Source organism: Phyllostomus hastatus, unplaced genomic scaffold, assembly GCF_019186645.2.
Source record: "Phyllostomus hastatus isolate PE091 unplaced genomic scaffold, TTU_PhHast_1.1 phas_scaffold_21, whole genome shotgun sequence".
Classification (NCBI taxonomy): Eukaryota; Metazoa; Chordata; class Mammalia; order Chiroptera; family Phyllostomidae; genus Phyllostomus; species Phyllostomus hastatus.
In genome coordinates, this window is record NW_025334017.1 from 36,424,140 (window position 1) to 36,442,132 (window position 17,993).

The following is a 17,993-nucleotide window of genomic DNA, read 5'->3' on the forward strand; positions in this document are numbered from 1 at the left end:
TCATCTGTTAGTGGGCAGAACCTCAGCGCTGCTCAGGTCGCATTCTGTGAGATTAAGCTGAGATAAACCTGTAGAAAGAACTTGCAACAGTGTTCTGCACATATTAAGCACCTGAGAAATGTCAGCTGCTCTTGGTAGTGGGAACTGAATAGCCAGGACTTGCATACACTCAAGTTAGACACTCAGTGGGGATCTAGGTTTGACCTGAATGTTTTCCTTAGTGATTTGGTTTACTTCTGGAGGTAACTGATGAGCAGCAGACTCTCATTCAGGGGATGGGATCTGTGTCACCCAGAGCAGGGTCCTCAGTGTTGCAGTTCTCAAGTACTTCTGCAACGCGGGAGTTTGTTTCGAAGTTGAAACACTAAAAAACTATATAGATTGATATAAAATTGTAGAGAAACTGGCATATCAGTGGAACTGGTGAAATCCTTAGTATTTTAACTAAATGCTTTTAGTTTAGCATATTTGAAAAATAACATTGGGAATCTTATCAGAGGATATGATTGATGTGTCTGGTAACATTAATCTGGTAATCCAGACCTCAATAAGCTCTTTCTGAAGCCAAGATCTTTGCAAACAAAACAAAACAAAACAAAACAAAACAAAACAAACAAAACAAACAAACAGAAAAAGGAGTCCATATCTCCTTCTTACATTCAAGTTAACTTATCTTGTGCTCCAATAGAATTTTCAGGCTGCCAGAGACCTCTTTAACAGAGACTCAATGTCTCAATTAGAGAAGAATGAAAAAAGTATTTGTTTTTCTTTAACATCTCCAGCTGAGAGATTTATGAACCCAATTAGCCCACATCCCATTTACCCAGTTGTCTAACTGAATACCATTAACCAACCGGACAGCAGCAGGCTCTAACTGGCAGCCTCACAGAGGACTGTTGGGGTGGGTGAGTGAATGTGGAGACAGCGGTGAGGAACACGTTTAAATATTTTAACTTAGTTTAAGTCAAAGAATAGTCTTTCTACTTTGGAGTGGGGGAGAATTAGGTTGAGTTTCCTTTCTTTCACCTTTCGACATCCTCACCCATTCCTCCCACGCCCCCTCTGGCAACCACTAATCTCTTCTCTGTCTCTGGGAGCTCCGTTGGGGTTGCGTTTCTTTATCTCACAGAGCAACGTGATCATCCCCCTGACCGCGACCTTTCAAGGACTTGTGGTCAGGTGCCCATTCATCTGTGGGGTGATGAGTCCCAGAGCACTGCTCTTCAACTCTGTAGTAGCTCCCATTGGCTACATAAATTGCCTCTGCAGAAACTTTAGCATTTGTACGCCAGAGGAAATCCTGGAGAGAAATGGGCCCTAGCTCCTCCATGTGATGGAGGAAAGCTTTATCCCAGGCTGACCTATTTTTAAATGCCTCTGACAAATTCCTACTGACTGACAGGTAATTTTTTCCACATTCTTTTTTTTTAAAAGAGTGTATTCTCTGTGGCCTGCTCTCGTGCACTTGGGCTTTGAGATGATGTCCGTGAAAAGATCTCTGTTCTAACCCTAATTGCGCTCAGCTTTCTTTGAGCTTCAGTTTCTCCAAAAGTAGTTCTTTTTGAGGTAATACCTACAAATTCCCAAGGTTTTTGTGAGCAGAGTAGTAGGGCTGTATCATTCAGGTTTGTTCGTTCCTTTGTAAATGGCAAAGTTGCAGATAAAGGGACTTTAGCAAAAGGATCAGTATCTTGGTTAATATACCACAAAGCTCAGTGGTGTCTGTCTTCACGCACGTCTGGATCTAGGTGTTCAAACAATGCCGTTGAGATGAGGTCTTGCTTCATCCTTCTGCGCTGCTTTCTCCTGCCTTCCTTCTCGGCCAGATTCTGCGAGTTGGCCTCAGTCAGATCCAGAATTACAGCCTGGCTTCTGGCTTAACAGTCTCTGTAAAAGAAGGAGATTCTCTCTCTCAGTAATTCTAACAAAAGTCCAGGTGCTGAGTCCTATTGGCTCAGATTGTGTCCGATGCCCCCAAATCTGTCACTGAGTTGAAGGGCATGAAATAAATTGACTGGTAAGACCTGGTTGCCTTCCACCCCTGTATCTGGAAGGGGAGAGGGAGTTGTTTTTCTGTTCTTCCCAAATCATAAAGGCCAAGAATGGGGAAGAGCAATTCAAAGAGGGGTTAGACGCAAGACGTGCAAAAACAACAGATGTCCTCTACCCATGTAAATATTATGACATTTTTCGTAACCAAGACTTAAAAAAAAGATTACAGAAGGATAAGGTCTTCATAGGAGACACTGAAATGAAATCTGCTTTTGATTCAGTCATTCACTTGCCAAATTAAATTGTAGGCTTTTGGTTAATAGCAGGATACACCAAAGTCAGAGACCTTTGCTTGGTGTTGGGTAAATCAGAAAGCCCCGTGAGAGCCTGCATTAGTCCTGCGGGTGCTCTGTTTCTCTCCAGATGTTTTGAGTTGACTTGGCATCTGAGGTTGGGCATAGCATTTCCCTTCAAGTTGATGCATTTATATTAGGTGCTGAAATGTCCATTTTGCAGTATCCTCCTCCATTAACAAGGAGAGGGAATTGCAGCATAGTGGAGGGCCTACCTTGAAAATAAAAGGTCATAAATACAAAACCCATTTTCAAGATCAAACTTTTTGAAGCTGTGCGATATTATGATTGGGGGGTCAGGGTATTGGAGACACCTGGGGAATCAAAGAATTCACATCATAAAGTTCCAGCAGGGTTTTGTTGTGGACCTCAGTAACCACTCTTAGGACATTTTGGTGAGGCAAATTGATGGCATCATTACCAGCCTGATCATAACCCAGAGCCAGTATTGAGCCTTGCTTCATAAGAATGAATGCACAAAGACAGAATTTTTTTCTCTCTGTTCCAAAAAATAAATTAATTCCCTGCTTTTGGCACAAGGGGTTGAGGAAATTAGTCATCATTTGATCAGTTTAAATGTTTTCCTTTAGGGCAAAGCTCTTAGACCTGAATCATGCATGCCAAAAGAAACATGGATACACCCCCATTCATGTAACCCCTCTTTGTTAGTATTGGGAATCAAACCATACTGTTTCCCATTAATTTTACAGTGACCGTTCCAGTTTTCCAAAGGTTTATAATTTTTTTAGCAGTAAAACCCATTTATATTCTTATTGTCAAGGGTCTGTAAAGTGCATGGGTATCCACAAGAAGCAGAGGAGATGACAGAAATGCGCATTTCTGGAATTGATCCCAGGCGAGTCCCTGAAAACTTTGATGGAAATAGATGAATATGATTCATGCATAGGATTTAGGAAGTGTAGGTATTACAGGTGGCTCACAGAAGCTGGCAAGAGGCTCCAGAGTTGTGGGTCAGGGTTAGCAAGAAGCATCTTTTGTGGGGTTCTGAGCCAGACTGAACTTGGACATCAACAAAGCAGAGCACAGGGTGACTAACATTTACTTTCACTGCAGTGTAAAATCCCACAAACACCTTAACGATTTTTCATTTCATCATTTTGCAAAATATATGATAAATTACTGAGATAGACCTTAATTCATTCTGACCACATATATCACTAAAGATTATATTACAAAGTTCACTTTTAACACTGTTCAATATTCATGATTACAAAAGTAAATTTTAAATTTTACTAAACAAATGACTTTAATTTATTTATATTTTTTAAAAATCGGGATTTTTCCATTGACAAAAATTTAGATGACATATATCATGTTTGTTTTGACATATGCATGTTATTATATATATATAGTTTTACACCTATATATTAAAATATGGATAGAAATTTAATAGTTATCATACTTTTCAAATAGATAAAAGTAAGTATTCTTTTTAAAATTTAGGTTAGGGAGCTAAGTTCCAAGAAGTGTGGCTTTGGAACGCTAGATCTAGAAATTTTCTTCCCGGTATTCATATCCCCACAAAATGGGAAAACACTGAGGTACAAGAGTAGGAGTGAAAACAGAATTATTCAGGGCTTATATCTTTTAGGTATTAAGAAAATATGTATATACATGATTGCTGTAGGAGTAGAAAAACATAGAAAATGTAAACATACTTTTGTAGTTCATAGTAATCCTCAAGCACAATTAATGTCTTAGTAATCCATGTTGCTATATATTACAGTCCTATAGAAAAATAAAAAACTTTACCTCGTTATGAATAAAATATACTCAAGTGAAAAAAAAAGTAAATATTCAACATTTTTGCATTTTGCACTTAGAAAAGCAACTGGTCTGTTCTAATGTTTTTTCTATTTTGTTTATATTTAACAAACTCAGATAACATTTTTAAGGAGTTTTTTTTAACCACTAAATGATATGTGTGATGTATTTAATCAGTGCAGGTTTTTTTGACACTGGTTTTTGAATTTCTAGAAATATGGAAATAAAATGATGTAAGGCTTTAACCAGATGGATGCAACTTTGGTATCAGATGAAATAAATGAGATGAAAATTTGCATATTTGTTCTGGAGAGAAAATTGCATAAATGGAAATGTTCATGATACAGTGATTCTTGTTTTCTTTTAAACCAATTATATGATACAGGACTTCGGACAGTATTATTCATTCTGGAGTTACCTGATTAGGCCATGCATATTAAGCATTTTGGAAGCAAATCATGTACTGATGGCTGTTTTTAAAAATTTCACGTGTGTGTTTTATTTTATTTTTATTATAGATGCAAAAAAGCAAGAGTCGACGGTGGGTGGAGGGACGAGCAGGCATTGCTTCTATGGACTTCAGCCCGACTCACAATATAAAATCAGTGTTTACTCGAAGGTCCAGGAGACTGAGGGACCCAGCGTGAGCATAGTGGAGAGAACGCGTAAGTGAAGTGCCTTCCCTCTTGAGCCCTGTCTCCACGAACAGTTTCGAGGTGTCCTGTTTTGGTTCAAAAACTTTATTCCGTTTAGATAAGTATTAGTGATTGCTGCCCAGGAGTATCCACAATACAAGTGTTGCTCCTCCTCTCTGGTCCCAGAATTCACTGCCTGTGCCCCACTGATGTCATCTGGATGGTTTTTTCCGTTCTTCGTTTGCCTCACAAGGAATGATAAGGCCATCTGATGGCAAAGGGCTTGAAACAATGACCTGTATTGTGATCTAAATCCTTAAGGAACATTTGCGGCATGTGGAGTGTGAAGCAAAGTTTAAGGACCGGGTCCTGACATTAAAACAATGGCATATGACCACAGCCATGGGGGCGGGCACAGAGCCAGCGGGTCCCAACTTGCTGACCCTAGAGTTATTGCCTACTTAAGAGGCTCTTGTCCCTTTTCCAAGTTGGCTGCAGATCTGATGCACTGAAGGGAAAGGCAAAGTATAAAATTAAAACAAAGCACTTTTTACTCTAAAGAGCAAGGAGGGTGTCAGCTTCTTGGAATGACTTTTAATCAAGGATTCCTGACCTAGAGGCCATAAGCATTAAAATGGATTGAACTGCAGTGAATTCTGGGGGACATGTGTGTGCTTACCTTAGAATCTTGAGCTTAAATTCAAAATCCCCAAGGATTTGTGTCTGAAGAGGAGGAGGGCTGTGGGCTTTCTTTCTTTCTTTCTATCATCTGTCTGACGTTTAGCAAGTTCTACTGCCTGTGTTTCAGTCTTTCGGTTGATCTGGGACATGTGGAAAGAAATCATCAATATGTGACCTTCAGAAATAGAAAGTCAAAGTTTAATAAACGGAATCATCTTATTTTTTCTAATTAGAGACTTTATTTCATAACACTGAAATACTCAACATTTATATCATCCATGTGTTTTTGAGATCTAAGTTAGGTACTATAAAATTCCCCCATTTTAAGTGTACCATTCAATACTTTTTAATACAAAGAGTTCTATAGGTGTCACAACAATCCCACTTTAAAAGGTTTTCATCATCCCAAAGACAGATTTTTGTGTCTGTTCAGTATACCTCCAGGCCCATCTTCAGCCCCAAGTAATTAGCTTTTTTTTCTTATCTATATTTGCCTTTTGTAGACATTTCATATAAATGGACCTATATAATATGTAATCTTTTGCATAGGCATCTTTCACTTAGCATATGTTTTTGAGGTTTACTCATGCTGTAGAAAGTATCAGTAGTTTATTTTCATTGCTGATGAGAATTCTGTTTTATGGATAGAGGATCATATAATTTTAATGTTATGAGAGGCTCGGGAGTGCACATACGGTGCCAATCTGCCGGAGCCAAGTAACTGCTGTCTCTTTTAGACAATGCCTGTGCTCTCAAGTTGCTACTGCCTAATGTTTGGGCTAGTTCTTTGGTCACATTTGTTACTTGCCTGACCTCTGAGAACATGTGAATTTGGGACCTCTGGTCTACTTCCCTTCCCCTAATCTTAACCCCATGACTGTGAACTACCAACCCAGGGTTAATTCGAATGGCTCTGTTTGATATAAATGTTTTCCTTATGTTGGGGACATCTGTCTTTTAGCAGCTTCCACGTGCTGGCTCATGCGCTGGCTCTAGTTCAACCCTCTGAAGCCGTGCAGATCAAGACTGCTCCATTTCTTGACAGCCCCTCGCATATTTGCAGACAGGGCCCATCTGTGCGCCACGTAGAGAACGTAAACACGTGTCACTAGTTTAGTGTTCTCCCTCCCCAAGGGATTCTTTGACCAGATGTTCTGCCCAAACATATTGATCTGTATGCCACAGCCTCCCATTGATTTGTTCTTGATTTATTGACTGAACTTTAGATACGCCTCAATTTTCCAGCAAAGAAGATGCATAAATCTTGCTTCCACAGATTTTAAGATAAATAAACCTGGCTGTAACAGCATTCTGTGGTGCTTTAAAGAAAGTTTTGCAATCCTACTTTTAGTATTAAGGTTTCTTATATTTTTTCTACTTTTGAAACTTTTTAGCTTTCAAAGTTGCCTTTAAAAGACAAAAGGGGTAAATATTCATAATAATGCAACAGAAGTACAAAGTGCATTGTCAGCCTCACTGTTTCTCCATTTTTTTTTCCCAGAAATACCCATTTGTACCAGCTTGCTCTCCTTCATGAAAGTCTCCCTGGTACATATATAGACATATATTGATATGAATAGAAATATATCAATATGTATCTGATAGATGCATAAGATAGAATTTTTTTCATGTTTCACAAATGGAATTATAGTATTCTGTGACTTGTTTCATTTCACATAATAATTAATGTCTAACATTTTTCATATCACTAAATAGATAGTTCCCTCATTCTTTTACATGTTGAAACTTTTTACTCAATTTTATTTTGTTGGCTCTTAGATTTGGAAGAGACCTTAAAATTCATCTCTTCCAACCTTCCTGCCAGTGAAGGAATTCCTTTTGCATTGTTCCCGGCAAGTAACCATTTTGCCTGAGCTCGAATCCTTCCAGCTTGTTGGCGCTCGCTGTCTCCAGAGGCTGAACATCCCCCTCTGCAAATGACTGTGATTAGTCAAGGGTTTTGCCATATATTAAACTGAGATAATAAGAATTTTCTCAGTTTTTCTTAAGCTTTTAGTGTCAAAAATAGAAAAGAACACTAAAAAATAATGTTCAGGATGTTTGTCTAATGATGCCATGACTTCCCAGCGATTTGCCACATGAAGTGGTATGACAGTCACTGCTCTGTCCCCAGATCCTTTAGCCAAAGCACATCTCCACATGTCACACGGACTTCCCCTGCCTTGTCATCCAGGTGGGGCTGATCTGTAGCCTCCTGATGTCCTGCCATTGGGCCCCCAGAATGGAAACTTTTCCTGATACAGTCAGAGCAGAACAGAGAGTGAATCAGATTCCACTGGGGACCAATGGAATCTCGGGGATGCAGGGTCAAAAGGGGGAAAGTGCTCTTGAGCAAGGATGGATGGTCAGTCCTCACTTAGGCAGAATGGAAAGAAGTTGCCTGCGTGTGTGAAAGCAGCCAGAGACTGATGTGAAATCAGGCGGCGGGATTCCTGCCTTACATCAGCATGAGAACCACTCTGCAGCTGACAGCTCGATTGCATTGACTCCCACTGGGGAAACTGAACCGTGGTAAAATGTCATTTCAAGCCTTCTGTTTAAGGCTGAAGGGATGGACGGAATCCATTTTCACAGGCTCTGGTTGACTTATAGCAGTCGCTGTGTTCTCTAGGAAGAGAGCTGGCCCAGTCGTTGAGTCCCTCCACTCCACGACCTCCCTCCCTCCACCACGGATGACAAGGCTAATGGGTGTTCTTTCTCCCTCTTCTTTACAGAATCGCTTCCGACTCAGCCACCTACTTTCCCTCCAACCATTCCACCAGCAAAAGAAGGTAAAAGAATAATACAATAATGATGTGATTTTAGGTTTAAGAATTTGTTGGTTTTGTTGATTTGTTCATTTACAAAACAAAGTATTAACAAATGGTATTTCCTATTAGTACAAATGCTTCTTAAATCCTGATAAGGGAAAGACTTGCAACTGGCAGTAAATAAGACATAGAGATCTAATGCACAGTATAAACATTGACAACATTTATAAAAATTATGTGATGTGATAGAGGTACTAAATATCCTTACAGTATCAGCCATATTACAATATATAAATGTATCAAATTAACATGTTCTATACCTTAAATTTACATAATACCATATATCAAATACACTGAATGTGTAAAAATAGGAAAATACCCAATTAATTACACATTCTGTACACACAGGGTAGATTTTCCAGAATTGCTTCATATTTATGTCATTGAAAATATCAGAGAAGTAAATGTTCACTAAGGAATAGTTACAGAATTTCGTGAGTTAGAATTTAGCTTATAATTCTGTAGACTGGATGCTAATTCCCTGGCTTACCTCTGAAATGCCTCTTCTAGTTGTTTCTTTCTCTCTTCATCATGAGACTTCCTCATCACCTCTTACCTGAGCTGCTGAGGTAACTTTCTAAAAAACTTCCAAACACAGTAGCGATGGTTTATTTTTTTTTTCATTCCATTAATAAACACTTGTTAACCCTACTATTCATTCTGAAACTCCTATGCCAGGCACTTGGAACACAGCAGTAATACATGATTTCATGTGAGCACACACACGTGTGCTCATTCTCAGAGGATGAGCAGAGGAATCTCTCTGTTGCAGAGGAATAGGAACTCTCATGTTGCAGAGGAAGAGCTGTTTGCTTAGATGATGACCAGCCCGGGACATGCGTTCGGAAATGGACATTATACTGTGGTAGTCCAGCAAGGAGAGCAGTTAATGCTGCTGCAGGTTCATTACTTGAAGAGAAGGAGGAGAAATTTGAGCTACATTTTGAAGAATGAGTTTTACAGGAAAAGGAAAGGGAGAAGAGCACTCTGAGTCATGGAATGCTCTCAGCACAGGAAGTGTTTGGGGAATAGTAAGCGGCACGTGGAAAAGAATGAAGTCACAATGGAGTCACGAAGTGGTCAGTGGGCCAGAATAGGGAGTTCGAGCTCTATCCCCTAGGAAATAGGCTGCCATGAGATGTTATATGAAGGGAGGCCGACCTGAGGAAACCTGTGTCTGAGAAAGATAACGGTGGTACCCTGGAGAGGAGTGTTGGGGGAGGAGAGGAGAAAGGAGGGACCTGTAGTCGGAAGGTTGTTTTGGGAGAATTCTTCCTTTCCTCATGCATTTTAAAGTGCCTCTTATGTGTCAGGGATACGATGAAAACTAAGTTATTCCTGTCTTACAGCAGCTTAAAGTGAGTGGGGTCAGATGCTGGAGCGTGTCAGAGTCAAGGGTCAAGCCAAGGGGCAGTGAGAAACTCTAGTAGGGACCAGCAGCCTGCTTAGCATACCATGCAACAGCTTCGAGGACTGGCCTACTTGGCAAACACATTTCCCAGGTTATGCTAAGTAACAGCGACTTTTTACAGCACGGGGTTCCCTGTACACGTCTTACTCTGTCCTGCATCTTCTAATGCTATTTACTTTCCCTGGGATGCCAGGCTCTTTCTTCTCCTATCTTCATATGTAGCCTTGTCTAGTCTTGATACTGAGATTATTTGCACTATCGGAACTGAAGGCAGAATCCTGATGGGTGAGCTTACTGTTTACACAAGCCGATGTGCAGCCATGACAAAACTCTCTGAGGCCAGGATGCTTTTATTGACAGCTGAGTAGGGGTATCGTTCAGTGAACATTCATGAATGCTTGTGGAAGGAGTGGGAAGGGTCTGTGAGAGTGAGGATTGAGAAGGCAGAGACATCGCTCCTGAAGTGTTCCTCAGGATGGTTTTAGATGGTGGGGTCTTTGCACCTTGAGTGCATTATTCATCTTAGGCTCTGTGCTGAGTGTGTTTAATTAAGGAGCCTGTACATTTTCATTATGAAAGTGATACTGAATATTTATTGAAGAAATGTTAATAAGCAGAAAAGAGTATACAGAAAAACATTAAAAACATGATTTCATATCCCGGAGGTAATTTCTTCATATACTTTGATATCTTTGATTTATTAATTTTTTGCTTTGCCTACACGTTCAAATAGATTTTGCAGGTAAAACCTAATCCAGATTCAGGATTTCCTTGGAAACAGAGGGCCAGGTTTTCCTCTTTAAGCTTATAATTAGCAGATCTTGTGTCCCTTTCAGTTTTAAATTCAAACCATAAATTTGTAAAATTTTGTAAATTACAGAAGTCATGAGATCAACCTCACCAGATCCTTATTGTTTCTGGAGTATTATCTCAATTAGAGATGGTTTATTTTACATTATAAATAGCTTTAAAAGGAATGAAGTTGCACTTAATTAAATAAAAACCAAATGAGTTTTTTTCCTAAAGAAAGGAAAAAGGCCTATTATCTCAATGAATTTTGGGGTATAACTTGCCTAAGATGAGAAGATTCATATTATTGAAGAGAAAAAAGTTTCATCATAAAACACAGTCAACCACAATGATCTCCACTAAGGAAGGGGAAGGAGGCATAGATAATTTGAAACTGTACATGACACCAAAAAAATGGTTTTCAGTGGAATAGGCTTTTGTTGGTCTATTTATTGCTTGTTTGTTAGTGTTGGCATCAGTCATATGTACTGATCATAATAAACATTAGTGTACATTTTTGACATATGTCAATCGGTGGCAGAAGGGCATAGACAGAATTTTTGAACTAGGCTGGAATTAAAGTTTGCTTATGGCCTCAGCCCAAATGCATATCAGATTGTAGATGTCACATGACTTCCTTCTGAAGCTGAATCATTCTGAAGTTACAAACTCGACAAGCAGAGGACAGGGAGCACAGCGTAATAACTGAGACTTTTTTCTCATTAGTAGGCACTAGAGAGTGTTCACTGGGTCTTCTGTCTATAAGTCACTTTAGTTCCATATTTTTCTATTCTCTCATTTCTGTTCTTTGGGACTGAGATTGCTGGACTGTTTTCCTTTCTAATTCCATGTGTTCGGTAGCAACTTCTGAGTCATAAATAGGAACCTTGAGTACAGAAGAGAAAAGATGGTCAGGAAACATAATAAGCAAGAGCTTAAAATATAAATCTTAAGGACTGATACCTTTTCTTTGGGAAAAAGTTCGAGTTACCAGAAGAAAATTATCATCTGCTTTGTTGGTTTAGTAAATATGTTTTTCTCCTTGTCTCTGGTTTGAAATTTCTTCATGGTCTTCAGTATGTAAAACTGCCAAGGCAGACCTGGTGTTTATGGTGGATGGATCCTGGAGTATTGGAGATGAAAATTTCATCAAGATCACTGACTTTCTGTATAACACCGTTGGAGCCCTGAACAAGATCGGTGCAGATGGAACTCAAGTGAGGCTAATAGATCAATTATTAATTCATTACATGCACTAAAAAGTCATCCTAATGTATTATTATGGCTAGTATTCAGGGGATCTGGATAACGAACTATAATGATCAGATCCAACCCTAACTGAGCAGATACACGAGTCTGCATTCGGAAGCAGCTCACAGGTTCCTGATAGAGCTGGAGAAGATGCTAATCCTTAAAAGCTATTGAGTTCTGCACACTAACACAGGTTCCAATGACCATGTCAGCAGATGCTCCTTGTCTATATACTAGGAGAGAGTATCTCCTTTGTGGATACACCCAATATTTCCTCTACTCTCAAGGACATTAAAGTCTTGAAAGATGAAGATTGTGATCACACTAGTATAGATCAGGTAGAACTTAAAACTAATTTGTTCATTCCAAAAATAGTTCTAATGGCCAGATTCAATACTGTCATAATGAATACAATGAGCAATATTCCTAATTTCATGGTTCTCATATTCTTCTCATATTCTTAAAGGCATAGAGAGGTGGAAGCTGGGGACAGATATAAATAGGCAAATAAATAAATTCACAAGGTAGAGATGAGAGCTCTGAAAACACAGTGATAGGATTTAAGTCACTGAGCATTACTTAAAGTGTGTGTGTGTGTGTGTGTGTGTGTGTGTGTGTGTAAGGGGGGGTATTTTAAATTTTGTGGTCCATGAAGTCCTCTTGGAGGATGTGGCTTTTGAACTGAGATATAAATGATAACGAAGGGGATCTGAAAGTAGAATGTCCAGACAAGGAAATAGTGAGTGCAAAGGACCCAAGAGGAGAATGAGATTTGAGGCTTCAGAGGCTAAAACTTGTCCCTAGAACACTGTGGGTGAGTATCTGGGAGGTGGAAGAAGGAGGGGAAGAAGTAGGCAAACGCCAGATTGTCTTGAGTCTCGTGGGCCATTGGAAGGAGTTGGGTGTCATCATAAATGCAATGGCAGCCAGTAGAAAGTACGGAGAGGAGAGAAAAGATCTGTTGTGCTTTTTAAAAGATGAGTGGCTGCTTTGTGGAGTGTGAATGCTAACAGGGGTGAGAGGGGAAGCAGAGGGACCAGTTAAGACACTGCTCTCCAGGCCCATCAGAGCAATGAGGGAGGCCTGCACGAGGGTGGTAGCAATGGATGCACTGAAAAGAACAGCTTCAGAATACACTTTGGAGGAACAGCTGAGAAAATTGGGGTACAAGTGGTACCACAAGGGCAGAATACATAAACTGCTGAGGCATCTCAGGGAGGGGAAAGTTTGTTTTGAATAGAAGGATCAGAGGCAGTTTCCCAGAGACGGTGATGTCTGCAGTAGACCTTGACAAACAGGTTGCCGTTGAAGGCTCGCAAAATCAAGGGACGCGACCTGAAGATGCTGTCTGTACTACCCCATCATAGCTCTGGAAAACAAACACAGCCCATACATTAAAAATGGCCCCAAAGTTCCACAGAAATAAAAATAAAATGTAGGAAATGAATAGTTAGGAGCACAGATTCTGAAGCAGGATACATCTGGCCGCACTGGTGGGTTCTGTCAGTGACTACTCTTGTGATTTGTGCAAGTCGCTTGACTCTGTGTGCCTCAGTTTCCTCATCTGTAAAGTGGGGTGGGATAGTAGTAATTACTTCATAGTTTGCTCTGTAAAGAAATCCTTGTAGAGAATCCCAGTCTGATTCTCTGACCCTCGTCAAGTTACAAGGCCTGTGCTGCCATTTTTCCATCTTTGTCAAATGAGGTGACAAAGGGCCACCTGCATTAGAGAGAGGTTTTTTTTTTAAATGAAGTACTTTTTGAAAAGTACTCAAGAAAAAAATGCTATTTAATGTCATCAGATTTAGTATGTAACTTGTGTGGAATTTTAAACCGAGGAAATTGTGGACAGGGTTAAAGAAGACATTAAAATTGTAAATGCTGCCTGTGTGTGTTCTCCGGCCTGGGGGAGTCTACATACATGTGAAAACAAACACACCTTCTCTCCCCAGGTTGCAATGGTTCAGTTTACTGACGATCCCAGAACAGAATTTAAGCTGAACACGTACAAAACCAAAGAGACTCTTCTTGATGCAATTAAACATGTTTCATACAAAGGAGGAAATACAAGAACAGGTAAGACCGAAGGAAGCCCAGTTAAGGCCCAAAGTAATAAATTATTAGTAATTTTTGAAATGAGTAATTTTTAAAATCAGTATTTATTAGGTCACATTTTTGAATCATATTCATTAGATCAACATTGGTTAATACCATTCTATAAATTTCTGGTGTACAACTTTATAACATGACGTCTGTGTACCCCATTGGGCGCTCAGCGCCCAGAGTCTGGCCTCCTTCTGTCACCATGTACTTGACCCCCTTTACCCTGTTTGTCCTCCACTGTCCTGCCCCCACCCTGCCCCCCAGGTAACCACAATTCTGTGGTCTGTATCTATGGTTCATTTGCTGCTTTTGTGTTTAATATCCCACATATAAGTAAAATCCCATGGTTCTTGACTTGACTTTTTAAAATCTAATTTATTTTACTTACCATAATATTCCAAAAATCTACATGTGTTATCACAAATGGCAATATTTCATCTTTTTATGACTAAATATTATTCCATTGTATGTTTGTTTATATATTTTCATTATTTTGTCATCCAAAATTGCTTTTTTTGAGGCATAGTAATATAGATTTTTTTGGAAAGATTTTTTATTGATTTAAGAACTTTGCTCTTACCCTCCCCTCTCCATCAAAACGAGATCAGGAAGAAATGAAATTGAACTGTCGCCTTCCTTTGTTTCAGGAAAAGCAATTAAACATGTCCGAGATACCTTGTTTAACTCACAGTCAGGTACCAGAAGAGGCATCCCCAAGGTCATCGTGGTTATAACTGATGGACGATCACAAGATGACGTGAACAAAATCTCCATGGAGATGCAATCAGAAGGTAGGTTTCACATAGATGAGCGATAGTGGCTACTAATAATATGGTGACATTGTTGCTTTCTGAATACATATTCATAAGCTGTATCCATATGACTTAACTTATTTCCCAAATCATTCTTAATATAACTGGACAATGTGATTTTAAAAATACTTCCCAGGTTCCAAATCTATTATTTTGCTGCATTTTCTCTAACACTTTCACTACATGTAGGATGCCTTGGATAAGATATGCCAGCAATTAAGTGCAATGCTATGAAAAGGGCCATTATAAAGGGCCAGGGAGGGAACCTGATCCCAGAAACTCCTCAGTCTCATCATCTGTAAAATGGAGATTCTCATAACACTGTTGCGAGGATTACATCATATAAGATATGCCTGGCAAGTGGTATAGTTCAATCTTTATCCGCCAAGCACTGAACCAGGACCCACCTCAGGCTGCTTAGCCTATTAACATCTCAGTTTCAACATCTGAAATAAAATCAGATAAAATTTCCCTGTTTCAGCTACACTTCATCTTATACATTTAAAAAGCTATTAAAAATAGGCAGACATGAAGCTGTTCCTCAGATGGTAACTGTTTTGTCTCAAATACTAGGAGGGGCATGGGCCGCCATGAGTTCCTTTAAAATGGAAAGTTTCTGTAGGGGATGATGGCCTACTTACCATATAGTGAAGTGTATGTATGCAGAATTCTAATGAAGTGTAAAGAATGCATTATCCACCCCCACTAGCCCTCCTTCACAAACTTATTTTAAACATTTGGACATGTCTTATATTGCAATATTTGTATCTCGTGCCATTTAAAGTAACCAGGAATCTGTTTCCGTTCTGCCGCAGGCTACAGCATTTTTGCCATCGGTGTGGCCGACGCGGATTACTCCGAGCTGGTTAGCATCGGCAGCAAGCCCACTGCACGGCATGTCTTCTTCGTGGATGACTTTGACGCCTTCAAGAAAATTGAAGATGAGTTGATTACTTTTGTCTGCGAAACCGCATCAGCAAGTGAGTTCTTTGAAATGTGTGTTTATTCGTGCCGCTTCAAGGCTGAAATATTTCATACCAGCCAACCGATGAGTCCCATGTTGATCTGAGGAAAGAACGGGGTCTTGCAGAGCTGTGTGTCATGCAGACCTTGTTTTATGGTTTCGAGCATGTGGAAGTAAAGCTCCCCGCTCCCAGGTTTAGAGTTTTAGGTTGAGAAAGACTTTTTCCCTAATCAGGTGAGGGTCTGTGTTCAAACGCAGCTCTGCTTAGACAGCCTTAGCAGATAGTTTCCAAAACCATATTAAGACTGCTCATCAGGGGAGCACATTAGAAGTGACACTTATCCCAACACATGCTCTTAAGTGACCACCATAGGTTTTTCTTGGACCGGGCAGAGGAGAAGGAAGCTATGGCCTTTTGATTTTAAGGGAAGTAGTGAGTGCATTTCAATAGTTCGGAATGCACGGAGGACCAAGCCACATCTGGTTTGGATTCCCTTCACGATTGACTTCCCGAAAGATTGGGAGCTTCCTGTTCTCAAGACAGGGAGAGAATACATTTGGAAAATATCTAAATTAAGGTTTTATATTGTTTGTTTTGTTTTGTTTTCCAGCCTGCCCGCTGGTGCACAAGGATGGCGTTGATCTTGCCGGTATGCATTGTCAAAATTTTTCCAAGTAGAAATATATTAAATAACTTCCATTTGGGGTCCAGATTTTGCCTTTATTTCTTACTAGGCTGGTTTTGGAAGGTAAAATCCTAAAATGCCTGTTTATTCTTTTTTCTTTCTCTCTCTGTGGGTATTTTTCAGGGTTTAAGATGATGGAAATGTTTGGTCTGGTTGAGAAGGATTTCTCATCAGTGGAAGGGGTTTCGATGGAGCCCGGCACCTTCAATGTGTACCCTTGTTACCGACTGCATCAGGATGCCCTGGTTTCCCAGCCAACCAAGTATGTTTGCATTGCAAGATGTTAACACCAGTCATGAAAAAATAAAACCAGTCATTTGTTTATTATACCTTAGTGTGAAAATGATGTCACCTTATGATATGCTGTTAGAGGTCCTGGTAGGGTTTTCTATAAGATTTAGAACAGATGATGTTTAGATTTCTGCGTTTAAAAACATAAGACTCACATATAATGCTGGTTGAACTTTAATATCTGTTGATCTAAGAAAAATATGTAAAGATAGTTGATACTTACATAGCACATATCCACAAATGTAGTCACATGACAACTATTATGGGGCTCCTACCCCACTTACAATGTGAAGTGCTATGTTGATTGCTCAAGGGAAAATTTTTTAATATAAAAGACTTCCTTTTTTAAGGTTTTATTTATTATTTTTAGAGAGAGAAGGGAAGGAAAAGAGAGGGAGAGAAACATCAATGTGTGGTTGCCTCTTGCACACCCCCAACTGGGGACCTGGCCTGCAACCCAGGGATGTGCCCTGACTGGGAGTCAAACCAGAGACCCTTTGGTTTGCAGGCTGGCTCCACTGAGCCACACAAGCCAGGGCACAGGGGGAAATTATAAAAGTATATAACTGATCTAGTTAATTGTTCAAGAGATCAGACGGTACAGCAGGTTGGGTTCTGCAGGACACAGATCCAGAGGTGGAGATTAGTCGTGCTCTTGTGGAAGGCGTCAGAAGGAAGTAGAATAGGGCAGAGGAGAGAAATCAGGAGTGAAGTAGTCTCACTGAAAGCCTCAGCTGATTGACCCACACAAGTCCCAAAATGGAACTATCTTCACTGCATGTGAGGCTCTGATCCTTGTATCTCCTCAAAGACCAGTTATTGAGAAGAGAAACTGTTAAAGTAAGGGCATGACCTTGGGAGAGGCCTGTTTCTTCACCTGAGGCAGTTCTTGCAGGGAGGTGGTGTCTGAGCACTGCCTACAGACATCACCGTGACCACAGCAGGAGTGAGACTGTCTTCATCCTTCAAGGCGGACCTGCATGGTGTCATTATGGTGCACAGCACAGACAAGAATGTAACTGACTCCCACATGGGGTAGAAAGTGACAATGTCTTAAGTGAAGTTTTACAAAAGGACTATAGATATATGTGACTGATAATACTACAATTTTTTAAACTAATTAAATATTCCATAAGAAGTGACCTGTTAGATAAATGATGCAATAGCCACACAAGAGAAGGCTGTGCGGACATTAAGTGTCATGCTTTTAGAAATATGTAGGAAATAGGAAATGTGTAGTAAATGGTGCTAAGAAAAAGGTTCACAATTATGTAAATTGGGTAGATACAGACATTCTTTAAAAACGGGAGGGAAATGCACTATATCAAAAATAGTGATTGCCTCTGGATGGAATTAATGGTGATCTGTTCTTTTCTGTTTCTCCATATCTTGTGTGATGAAAGTGTATT

The 17,993-nt window shown here is 39.8% G+C and overlaps 1 protein-coding gene across 4 annotated transcripts in view; it reads left to right on the plus strand.

Moving 5' to 3' along the window:
- The window catches only part of COL14A1 (collagen type XIV alpha 1 chain), a 195,185-nt gene that overhangs the window by 101,910 nt on the left and 75,282 nt on the right, over positions 1 to 17,993 (plus strand). For all 4 annotated transcript variants that reach the window (XM_045861220.1, XM_045861219.1, XM_045861221.1 and 1 more), the window contains 8 exons: positions 4,649 to 4,795; positions 8,182 to 8,238; positions 11,555 to 11,694; positions 13,681 to 13,804; positions 14,479 to 14,622; positions 15,459 to 15,623; positions 16,219 to 16,257; positions 16,417 to 16,555. In XM_045861220.1, coding sequence (XP_045717176.1) covers positions 4,649 to 4,795; positions 8,182 to 8,238; positions 11,555 to 11,694; positions 13,681 to 13,804; positions 14,479 to 14,622; positions 15,459 to 15,623; positions 16,219 to 16,257; positions 16,417 to 16,555 — 955 coding nt within the window. The remainder of the gene's footprint in view (positions 1 to 4,648; positions 4,796 to 8,181; positions 8,239 to 11,554; positions 11,695 to 13,680; positions 13,805 to 14,478; positions 14,623 to 15,458; positions 15,624 to 16,218; positions 16,258 to 16,416; positions 16,556 to 17,993) is intronic.